Below are 12,840 nucleotides of genomic sequence, written 5' to 3' on the forward strand. Positions count from 1 at the left end.
TTTTTATACAAAACTCGAAATGAAAATAGAGAAAAATAATGATTTTTTTTCAAAAAGAAAATCAAAAATTCGGTTAACTTGTTAAAATTAAAGTAAATTATCCAATTACGAAAATTTATGAGTACATAAAGAAGAAATTTTGAAAGTGCAATATTTTAAAAATGCTGTATTTAGCGCAAAACGGTCAGAAATTCATACACACATTCGATATATCTACATATTTGTGTTGAACACATTCGATATGATAAATTATCTGAAATTGAAAAACTAAACGAAAAATTAAAAATCATAATTTTGTTGTTTTACATTTTTAATGTTTGCTCCAAATTTATTATATAATATATATTGTTAATTGAAATTTGACAATCTAAAATAAAAAATTATTTTAGATTGTCAAATTTTAATTCAAAATTAAGAGTAGCTGGCATTTTTAATTTTCAAACTAAAATTTTTTGACAGTTGACATTTTCCTTTAAATTTCTATATTATGTATTTACTTCACACAAGCATATTTACCTCATTAAATTTGTTAGATACAAACATATATATATACATACATATATTATTTAATACAACTTTGAGTTGAGAAAAAGAGAAAACATGTTTGTTCGACTACATTTATAATTTTATACACATGGAATCCCAACCCAGTCCAAATCCATAAATTTTACACATTATTATTTCTCGTACACAAACATACATACGTTTATTTATTTATTATATGTATATAAAAAACAGTTTTGAAGTTTCTCGTAAATGTCGAATTGAATAATAAAAAAAGGCCGCCGTATTGTTTTTTTTCTTTATGTTATTAAAAAAGTCCGGCATAAAGTTTGTAATTTTTTGTCCATATTTTATTTTTTAATAATATATTTTATTCTATAGTTTAATTATTCAATATTAGCTTGTACTTAATTAAAAAAAATAAAGAATTGCAGTTTTTTTTAAATTATTTGTTTACAAATTGTGTGTTTTGTGAAATATAAAAAAAGCAAAAATATGTAAAAGAATTGTTTTGCGGTGAGTAATAAGCGCGTCGTGCATGTTTTCATGAACATTTGTTAGTACAAATTTTTATTTTTATAAAAACATTGCAAACATTTCAAAGTTAAAAAGTGTTTACAATAATTTGAAAATTCCCTCACATAAAATACCTGTATAATTGATCAAAAAAATTAAGCAGTGCTTTGTATAGATTGTAGTTCGTTTCTAAATAACATTTAATTTAAAGTGCATTGCACTCATAGCAAATTAAAAAAAATATATATATTTGTACATACTTATATAGCTACTTAGATTGTGTTTTATTGGTTTTATTTTTTTAATTTCACGGAATTTAATTAACTGTAGTGGTGTAACAAACAAGAAAAGTTAAAAAACTAAAAAAAATTTGCATTTATAAAGAAAGAAGTTCTTTTTTAATTTTTGTGTCATTCTTTTTTACACATTTTTAATTTGTCTTGTTGGTTTTTATTAAAGAGTTATTAATTTTTGCTTAATTAAGAGGTTAAAATTAAACATCATCTGATAAGAATATTTAAACGGTCCAACTATAATTTTTGAGAGTAAGTACGTATGTACATAAACATACATTTACATACTTAATTATATTCCTAAGTAAAGTTAGAAACAGATGCATTAATATATATGTACATATTATCCATGTGTTATTATCCCCATCAATATGACAATTACATATTTTGATGGATAAATATATGTGTATATATGTGTATGTTTAGATTATCCACATACCCTATGTATTATTTTCATTCATTCAAATCATTAATAGTTAATACACTTATGTTCTATCTTACGATATAATAATAGTTATATAAATATATCTAACTATATACATATATGTACATATGTTGGTATAATATTATACCAACATATAATATTTTAGTATTTTTACTTATATGTAATGTAATATGTAATTTTTTCTTATATGTATTTTAAATGGCCACATAATTAAATTTGTTCAAATTAAAATTTAAATCTAATTATCTATCCCCTTAAATAAAAAATTGCTTCTTTCTAAGGCCACAAAAATAACCACGCTTCGCATCTATATTCACGATTATATGTATATATGTATACATATATAGGTACACACACATTTATATATATATGGATATAAATAAATACATAAGTACCTATCTAATTCTTTTTTATAATTCTATTTAATTTAGACAGAATTTATTTTAGGAACCTACATATTTAAGTAATTTAGTAATAACTTCTTATTTTATTATAAATATTATAAGTTATTTGCAGCCCATTGATGTTATTTATTTTAAAGTTAATAAAGAAAATATTATAATTTTACAAGTTTAATGTGAATAACTACCTGTTTAGCAAGATACATACAAATATGAGTGCCTATCTAGTTCTGTATATATCTATTTAATAACACAAAGCTATTAACAAATATTATGTACAGGCCTACCAATGTATTTAGGTACCAACACCATGCTTAAACATAGAAAATATGTTTGTATTTGATTAAATTCTAGACGTTAAAAAATCTGACTTAGTTAATTTAAATTCTTGTTTTTTTTTTCACTTTGATTTAACTTTGATTAAACTTTGTTTGGCTCCAATACAATATTTTACGTGTTTTCAAATCAGTATGGTCAGATTAGTTTTTTGCACATTCCTAAATAGGAAAATGAAAAAATTAATTAAAATACTTACTTTTATTTCATATAAAACAATCTTGAGTATGAAAATATATTTCTCTAACTATAATTTTAAAAACAGTTTGATAAAACCTTCAGTTAAATTAGTATCGAGCTTTATTAGTATCTGAAATTTATTTTTTATATGTTCCAAAATATGTTAATTCCATTGTTTCATTTGTTTCAATATTCCATATTAAATATCGTATTACTCCTATTTGTTTGAATATTTACTATCGTATTACTTTTAAGTTTGGACCTTAATCTTTTGTGTTTACATTATTGTCTTAAATATCTTTTAATTTGTTTCTAGAAATAGCCATTCAAAATTTGCAAAAACAAATTTTGTAATTTCTAATTTTGAAATTTTGATAAATCCCTATTGCAATTAAGTATAGAATTTTTTAGGTTGTATTTTTAACTAGAAACTTACTTTTTATGAAAATAAGTCTGAAATAAATTTACAATCAAAAGGAATTTATATTGATATTTTGTTGTAAAATGCTGTAATTTTTTTCCAATTCTCAGAATTAGATGTCTTTTTCATTTCACAAAATTTCCATTACAAAGAAAGTTATTTTACATCTGACAACACTAATTCAAACGCATATCTAGATACAACTAAGTATGTAAATATATCAAATAGCATTTTGATAGTATGGCAATAGGTACTTATATATATATTATGTGCTTATAATAATAATATTAATAACAATATATGTACTCCATCCATAACTTATTTGTATATTGTTATCTGAATTTTAAAAGCATTTTGTAAATTTCGTTAAACTACAAATACATTTTTCTTTTCATCTTTATTTAATTGACGATTTAGTTGGAATAAAAGATGTAAGTAATGCAAATATATTGGAAATACTGACTTTTAAGTTTTTGGAAAACCATTTTTTATTTTCTTTTTACCTAATTTTTACATCATTAATTAATACTTCCTACCTACATATTTATGATGATTTTTCTATGATAGTGTGGTACTTTAAATAAAATTTTATTCACTTAATTACTAATATTGAAATGCACGTGGTTGAAAGCTATAAGAACGTAAGCTTTACAAAAAAAAGAATAATCATATCTTTCAAATATCTGTTTGAAAATCACTGAGGAAAAAAATGAAAAATTAAATGAAAAAAATCATAAACCAAGTCTAAATCAAGACGAAAATCGACAAACACTGAAACGAACTTAAATTAAGTTAAAACAAATTTAAAATAAATATGCATAAACTTAAATATTTATTTACTAAAATTAAATGAGTTACACTTGATTTAAGATTTTTCATGAGTGTTTGAACTTATTTAAGATCTCAATTTAAGTTTAAGCAATCTCAATTCAAATTTTGTTAAAATTGAAATTGGGAGCAGGGCCTATAAATTTTAGTTTACTAACCTATTTATTTAAATTTAAACAATTTTTATTTCAACTGTTAAAAATTTAATTTAAGGGTTGAAAGTTTTGAAAAGAGAATTTGCTTTAAAAAAAATATCAAACTATGGTGTGCAAAAAAAGTTTTAAATTTTCAAGGATCGAAAAATATGTTATTAAATAAGTTTTTATTTTATTTTTTTATTACTTTTTTAAAAATTGGATATTTTTCGCTCTTTGAAGATTTCGCAGTTTTGAATACCATATTGATATTTTATATTATGAAGTTACTCTTTTATTTTATTAATTAAATTTAAATAAATTGGAAAAACAGTTATTGTGCAAATTTAAGTAATTAATATGTAAGTTACCTTAATCCGCAATTTTGAAAAACTTTATTTAGGTAAATTTCTTATGCTGCTCTGAGTTAGTAACCTTTTGCAACAACTCAGAGAAGTATGTACTTATTATTAACAAAATGAAAGCTTAAAGATTTTAACATTTTATTAAAATAAAATATTTATTTTTCAGTAACATACATAAGTATATTATTATTTTTCTTCATTCATGATAATTCTTACATAAACTGTTAACAAATATTTAATTCTTATATAAGTTTTTTCGTTATTAATTTGCTTGTAACGGCAGACTTGTAAAATTAAATATTTTCCTCTACTTGAAGATGAAATTTTTTAGAAAAGTTCTAGACAAAAAAATATTTAAATATTGTTTATTACTGACCGTATTGTGTATACAATAGGTGATGTAGGTAGGTGATGTGATGGCAACAAATTTTGTATATCGAGTTTTCGCTGGGAATTTACTTCTCCATGGTAGGGAAGCGTAAATAAATTACTTTTAGCAACCCGTCGGTCTGTGTTTGCACGCGTGTATCTGAAGTTCAGCCGAACCGATTTTGGTGAAATTTTATATATAAGACCATGGCGCGGATTGATTAACTTTTGGCATATATCAGGCCTCGGGAACTGGGCCTATTTTACATTTTCGACCATTTAGAAGAAAATATTCAACCGATTTACTTGAAATTTCATATATAAGCTTCGTTCGACCATCCGCAAAACTTCCTAACTTTTGAAAGAAATCAGGCATCGTATTAAAGAGAAATAATCAACCAATTTAATTGAAATTTAGTATTTAAGTTCTTCGTGTTAAAACAATGAACATATAAATTTTTTGGAAAGATCGGGGCTAGAGAACTGATCTGCGGGCGGATTTTACATTTTTTATCATATCTACGAAAGGAATTGATGGAATTTCCTGAAATTTGATATTTGAGTTCTGGTTATTACCGAAACTGGTAGGCATTTCAGGGAATTCGGGTAGCACAAAGCGAAACTCTACTAAGAGCCAAATTTACATTTTTCTAGGTATGTTAACGATAAGATTACTAATGTCCTAAAAATTGGAAAGAATTATTTAACAGACATTTTTGTAATATTCTGTAACACTTTCACTTAACTAGACAATACACATTGCGGTCATTTATGTTCTGACCACATCAGATTTTTTTTATTATTCAATTTTTAAAAACACTTTTTTAAATTTAATATGTCATCTATTTTTTAGTTTAAGCAAGTCAAAACACGTTTTCACATAGAACGAATTATGAGAAAAAAATAATTCTCCTCGAATTTGTCTCGTTATAATATGAGAAAATATGTTTAATACATTTAATTTTAAGTTGATTGATTTCATTTTAAGCTTGTCATAAATATAAATGTAAGTTTAAAAATTGGATTTTTAAATTTTGATATTGTCATCATGTCAAACTTATTTTAATAACTGTAATTTTACAATAAGATTTTGAAATTTTAATTTTAGTCTAAGTTTGAAAATACTTATTTTAAGTTTGGTTTTGAGTTGAAGTAACTTTGGAAAATATTAATTTAGGTTTGCAATAAATACTAAAATGAAATTAAAACAAATTTAAATTACCAATTAAAATTTTGATTTGATTTTAAGAATAGAAAAATTTAAATTTAACATTGTTAAAGTAAAAGTTTTAACAATATTTATAGAATTCAAAATTAAAACAAAATTTTCATATTAAATTTTGAAAATGTTAAATTGAAACTTAAATTGTTATTTCTTTTTATATTTAACGTTTTTCATAGTAAAAATAACATTTTCGTTAAAAAAATTTAAATTAAGTACTTACGCAAAATTTTAATTTTTCCATTTTTTTCCCTCAGTGAAGACCACAATTTTCTTTTTGCTTCTTAATTTTTTTTATATGACGCTTATTAATTATGCAAATTTAACATAATGTAAGCATATACACATAGGCATGTTTTTCTGCATATGAAAATAAAATCAGAATATGTATGTATTAACGTTTCGATAAGTAATTATTTAATGTGTGTTTATACTACCCTACTATCTTTTTCTAAGATGTATGAATGTATTTAACGTAAGATTACTATCTTACTATAACCAAAGTATATCTACTAACAAGTAGTTCGACTCTCCGTTTACATCACACTAATGCAATCACTCACCAATATTTGTATACAAAAAACTCCCTTAGTTAAAAGAGTTAAGCAGTATACCTTCTTATTTTCATTTTTATGCACATAAGAATTTTTGAGAGAGGGAAAGAGTACGCAATAGCTGTCAACCTGCTTTTTTATAATGTATTTTAAAAGGCGACACTTTATTATTCGTATATAAAGTATAGGGAAAAATATTAAGAATTTAAAAAGCGACACAATAATTTCTGTAATTCATTCCAGTACAAGGTGGCAAAAAATGTGTATTATATTATAAAAGCGAAGAAGAAAAAAAGTGTTTAAAAAAAATTATTATAATTTATATAATATAATTTTGAAATATAATAAAAATAAATTTTAAAAAGACGTACTTATAATATTAAAAAAAATTTGAAATAGTTGTGAAAAAAAATATTTTTCAGTTTTTTATAAACCATCCAAGAATTTCATGGATAATTTAAAGAATTTAGAAAACACTTTTATTAAACTTTTTAATGATATTTGTACAGAAAAAAATTTAGAATGTAAAATATATGAACAGTTAAAAAATAATTTCATCTATGAATGTTTGAGAATTAGAATTTACCACATAATCAAAAGTTTTAATAAAACTATAAAACAATTTGATATAAAACAAAAAATTTTTAGTGTTAAGCATTTGTAATTAATAATTGTCAAAAAATAAAATAAATAAATTATCTTTAAATTTTTTACTTTTATTTCAATCTTAATAAATTTAGAACATATTTCCCATGAATTGTTAATAATTATATTTCATAAAGTAAAAACACCATATGCATACACCTTTTTTTTCCTTATAAATTACTTTATTTCTATGTTACTACCTGATAATTTGTATCTATTGTACCAGGTACATACATGTGTACATTCATACCTGAAATTTCAAACTCTTTTGCTTTCATACATTTGAATTTTTTTCCTAAATTTTATAAAATGAAAAATAAATTTTGTTATTATCAAAAAATAACAAAATAACAAAATTTTTACCTAACTTAATTTAATTTTATTTTAGTTCAATGTTTTTGATACACTCGTTTGTTTACAATATTTTGTTTCTTTCTTGCCTACACAACTCTTATTACCATCTATTTCTAAAAAAAATTGGAATATTTTAAGAATTTGGAAGCAAGATGCAAATGAAAACTAACGGAATGGAACGAGTCGAATTACTTATTAGTAGATATACTTTGGTAATAACATAGCATTGGTTTGTAAATTTCCATAACGTAACTATTTGTGTCGTTAACAATACGAGTACTTAACTACCGCATAAACAATATGTAAAAATAGGCTAATGTTAGTAGGTAAAAGCAAACACATATGTATTTCATTTATGGATTATGGATTCTAAACTTTAAAAATTTCTATCAGTACTAAATAGTGTTAAATTTTTTTTTAACTAATATAAACAATATAATTATTTATATTGTTTATATAAAAATATAATAATTTAAAATGTAATTTTTTATTTTATTTTAATTTGAAATGTTGTTATAGTTTTTTTTAATTATCCCCAACAATTTTATATGAATGCATGTTTGTATGCATGTAGACACATAAAGGTATAGCTTAGAGTTTCTCTTCCATATTATCAAGACATTCATTTGAAGAAGATTCTTTCCTTTTCTGAAAAAATTTAATTCCACTTCAACTTTACTGAAGCAATTTTTGAAATACTTACATACTTTTCTTACTTATTTATGTTCTTTAATTTTTAAGAATGCAAATGAAAATAATTTAAAACATATATCTATTTCTGAGGAGAAATTTGGAATATTTTCGAGAACGAGGTTTGTGAGGGAATTTCAGCTTAACCGAACTAAAAAACCATTGAATTACAGTCTTACCAGTTTACAGTCTTATTCGAACAAATTCGACGGGAACATAACGGATAGGTAGTTTTTTTTACTGTCAAACCAACTTATAAACTTGTTAGTTTGCTCAGTTCCCTAAGTAAGATTACAGAGCATGTTGATCTGCAATTTTTTAATAAGCATAAAGAGAAAAAACAACAATTTTTACATAAGCACTTTATAATACTTTGAAAAAGTTCAGTCTTATTCTTACTAACGAAAGAGATTTAATCCTTAACGTCCTTTAAACGATTTTCTTTTTATGAAAATATTTTTAACAAAGCTTTGTTTTTTATTTTTGCTTTGTTATGTTTAACTAATATTTATAAAGAAGTGGATTTAAAGTTTGTCCTTTTGTTTTCCTTTGCCTTGTTTTTGTAATTCATTGTTATTCTAGAAGTCAATTTTTGAATTGATTTTGAAGAGATTAAAATTTTGTTCATGTTGTTTCTCTCGTCTTTGATTCTTTGTTATTGTCATTGAGAATTTTCAATTCTTGTTTTCTTATTGTCATCATCTGTATATATAATTATGTATATATTTTTATGTGTTGAACTGCAGAAAATATTTTGTAAAAAATTATAAATTATGAACAAAAATTTTCTTTTTTCTCACTTTCCAATATACCTCTGCCCTTAATTCTTTTTTTTTTATCCCAAAAGCATTAGCGTATACTGCAAGATTTTAGTGATTTATTGGTATGTCACATAATTTTATAATACATTAATATATTTCTCTCATATCTAGTAATTATAATAAATGAGTGCTACAACTACGTTATGCTTTGTAAGTTTAGATAACCACTTAAGTTCGCACTATTATTAGCTTCAAATTTTAAACTAAAATGCGTTCAAAGGACAAGTTCTTAAATTCAAAGTTAATTTTCTAAAATGCTTTAAACTTTTACCATTTTCATTATAATCCTAAATGATTTATAGGTTGGGTGAAACAAATGTGGTGAACATTTTCGAGCTATTTGAAGAAAGTATTTATTTAGTATTTTAAGCGCATTTTAAACAAAATTGAAAAAAGTGTCTATTCATTTAGGGAAAAAAATTTTTCTTATGTTTTCTTGTCTGTAAATCTCAAAAATCAGACTTTTTAAGAATTAATTGATTTTAACGTAACTGTTCATTATTGCCATAAGTCATGTACGTCTGGTTAAACTTTAACAATAATATTGTAAATTTACTTGAAAGTACGTGCTTATATTTTGTTTGTTCAAAATAATTATTATTTCCGGAAATTATGAAATTTAAAAAGCTCTTGTGGAACCAGATAATAAAATGAAAAGAGAAGCAATAAAATCATTTTTATTAAAAACTATACCTGCTTATGTGTCTTGACTGATTTAAATAGAAGTTTGATTAAAACGTTATGTTAAATCAGTTAGGAATTTAACTATTTTTAAATTTATTTAGTCTACATAATATTACAATATTCAATTTGAACGCATATACAGGTTTTTATTATGAATTTTTAAATTAAATACTTAGTGAAAATTCTTTATGCAGTTTTATATAATTGTAATGATTCTCATTTAAAATTCTGTCAGATAAAAATATATGATTATTTTTTTATCTGTCAGATACAAAAATAAATTTTAATTTGTGGTCATCTTTAATGCTAAATGTTTTATAAAGAAACCCCTTAATTTTTATATCTTATCGCAAAAAAATTTGGGGTTGTGGAGGTGTAACCAAATAATGGCATTGAATAGCCTATGATAAGACAAGAAGTTTTTGTTACCATTCTTTTGGCCAAAATTTTTTGATTTTTATCTTTGAAAATATTTATTATCCTTCAAAGACTAATTCAAAACTCAAAAAATTTTTAAATGAAATTTAAAATAAAAATTTAGTTAAATTAAATAAAAAGTATGAAGATTTTAACTGGAATCACTTAATTTATAATTATTAGAAAAGCTAAAAATTTACTAAAAGCCACATGTTAATAGTTCGTCAAGAAAAATACCGAAATAAATATAAAAAATAGAATACTTAAAAGTAAAAAAATTTATTTTTGTTTTTGCCAAAATTGAATACCCACTAATTTTAAGTTTATAGAGACCATTTTTATAGAGTTTCTTAAGATCTTTGCAAAAATAAACAACAGGATCATGGCCCCGCCACATTGCACTAATCACTTTTATTTTTGCATTTTTTAATTTGCATTCTTTAACATTTTATCTTTTTAAAACGATACTTTTTTTTATTAAAATATTTCAATACTAAATAATAGTATTAATAGTATTCTGACTATAAAAGTAAAAATTTTTTTAAACTTAACTTTATTTTACAGAAATTTTTCTAAAAAGATTTAAGTAAATCGCTTAAGCAAAAACAAACAGAAATTTTGTTAAAAATTATAAAATAAACTACTAAAAAGAAGCAAAACAAAAACTTGAAAATGCTTAAAATTCCAACACCATCTATAAATGCATCAACCGGCAGTGGAGGGAGTGGGGGTGGTACTGGTACTGGCGGTTCATCTGGTCCAACATCTGTTCAAGATACCAGTGGTTTGTCAGCTAATAATGATATTAAAGTAAAAACTGCTTATAATGGCGAAATTATGATTACCTATATTGAGGAGAATGTTACTTTTGAACGTTTGTGCCAAGAGATCCGGGGAATTTGTCGTTTTTCACCCGATCAAGTAAGTTAGTTTACTTAAATTTTTATCATTTAAATTCGTTTTATGTTATTTTTTAAGCCATTCACAATGAAATGGGTTGATGATGAAAATGATCCTTGTACAATATCAACACAAATGGAATTAGATGAAGCAATACGTTTATATGAGATCAATAAAGATTCAGAACTGGTTATACATGGTGAGAAAATGAGTTACACTAAATAAAAAATTCTAATAATGTTACTATTAAGCCACTTGTATTATCAAATTATCAAAGTTTTTTGTTACGCCGCTTATTATTCAAAGTTTTTTTTTTTAAATTACATTAATAATGTCCATTAATTATATACGATTTGGGACTTATCAATGAATTAAGTATCAAATTTCTAAACTTTTTAGAAATTTATACCCGCTTGAACGAAATTTTAACGGATATTATAAATTTTCACTTCATTTTTGATAAGAATTACAAGCCGGGATGTAGACACAGGTATACGTTTCGATTTACCTATGGCTGTGTGCCCGTCCCATCGACAACAGTGGCTATTTAAACTAAACTTATTAAATTTGGTATAAGCAAGTTTGGTATAGAGGCAATAATTTAACAAAACTTAACTCGGAAATTTCAAACAAACAATTGCAGTGATGAGCCACTATCACAGTAAAATTTTGTTTTAGTTATATCCATTTTTAGCACTTTTCCAAAAAATTTTTTGAAAAAAGTGCTTATTAGTTTCACTCTGTCCGTCCGTCCGTCCGTCCGTCCGTCCGTCCGTCCGTCCGTTCGTCCGTCCGTCCGTCTGTCCGTGTGTCTGTTTACAAAACTTCTACATTCTTAAAGATAGAAAGCTGAAATTTAATACGTACATAGATCTTTACTGGAAACTTATTTTCGTAGAGCAAAATTTTTACCTATCTCCCCCCCTCTAGAAGTTATACCCCTCCAAAGCACTAAAAATGGCCTATTTTAACTATTTGTTGCAATGAAACCATAAGCATTTTTGAAATTTTGCAAACGCAGAAAGGCAGTGGCTTGCTTCCCGTACCGCGGTATACTATAGTTAAACTTTAGAAAAACAAAATTGCCGTTCAAATTTACCGTTATCTAAAGTCCTTTTTTTCCGAATTTTTGATGTCGTTTTTTTTTCTAGACCCCAGACTGTAGAAGCTTGAAATTTAAGGAGCTTTTAGACATTAACAAATAGTTCATTTTGTTAGAAGAAAATTTTTTTCCATCTCCACCCCCTCTCAAGTTATCACCTCTTGAAATTCGTAAAATTGGAATTTTTGACACCTTATATTTCCGAAACCGCAAGCTTTTCCAAATTTTTATAAACGCAAAAAGCTAACGGTAAATTCCATGAAATTAAAAAATATAATTATTTTTCTTAACTCGCACAATTAAACCTTAAAATCGAGCATTATGTTAACCCATCTTTATATTAATTTTTGCTTTATTTCAAAGACTGAATAAATCGTTCATGCTAAATATATGCAATCCTAGAAATAGTTTTGTGTATGAATGAAAATAATTTTAATAGTGTGATAGGTATACATAGACTGTATTTAAAAGCAGAATTTTCACTTGTTGAAGGGAAAAGTGCTACAATACAAACCATTGGTTTGACCCAACTTTATTATATTTGTAGTTATGTCCAACTATGTATTGATTTCCTCCTTTATTTAAATATACATTTTCAAAAATTTTTGACCTTAAATTTAATAAAAGAATTTCTAAAGAATTTAAAAATTATATGTGTA

At 24.2% G+C, this 12,840-nt stretch overlaps 1 protein-coding gene across 3 annotated transcripts in view; it reads left to right on the top strand.

Moving 5' to 3' along the window:
- The first annotated feature begins 769 nt into the window (after positions 1–769).
- Positions 770–12,840, top strand: part of LOC129606425 (atypical protein kinase C-like) — a 37,905-nt gene continuing 25,834 nt past the window's right edge. For 2 of the 3 annotated variants that reach the window (XM_055516755.1, XM_055516753.1), the window contains exons 1-3: positions 770–1,565; positions 10,744–11,100; positions 11,158–11,278. In XM_055516755.1, coding sequence (XP_055372730.1) covers positions 10,852–11,100; positions 11,158–11,278 — 370 coding nt within the window. In that variant the 5' untranslated portion in view covers positions 770–1,565; positions 10,744–10,851. The remainder of the gene's footprint in view (positions 1,566–10,743; positions 11,101–11,157; positions 11,279–12,840) is intronic. The other variant, XM_055516754.1, reaches the window with a different exon arrangement.

Source organism: Condylostylus longicornis, unplaced genomic scaffold, assembly GCF_029603195.1.
Source record: "Condylostylus longicornis isolate FDR11 unplaced genomic scaffold, ASM2960319v2 ptg000018l, whole genome shotgun sequence".
NCBI lineage: Eukaryota > Metazoa > Arthropoda > Insecta > Diptera > Dolichopodidae > Condylostylus > Condylostylus longicornis.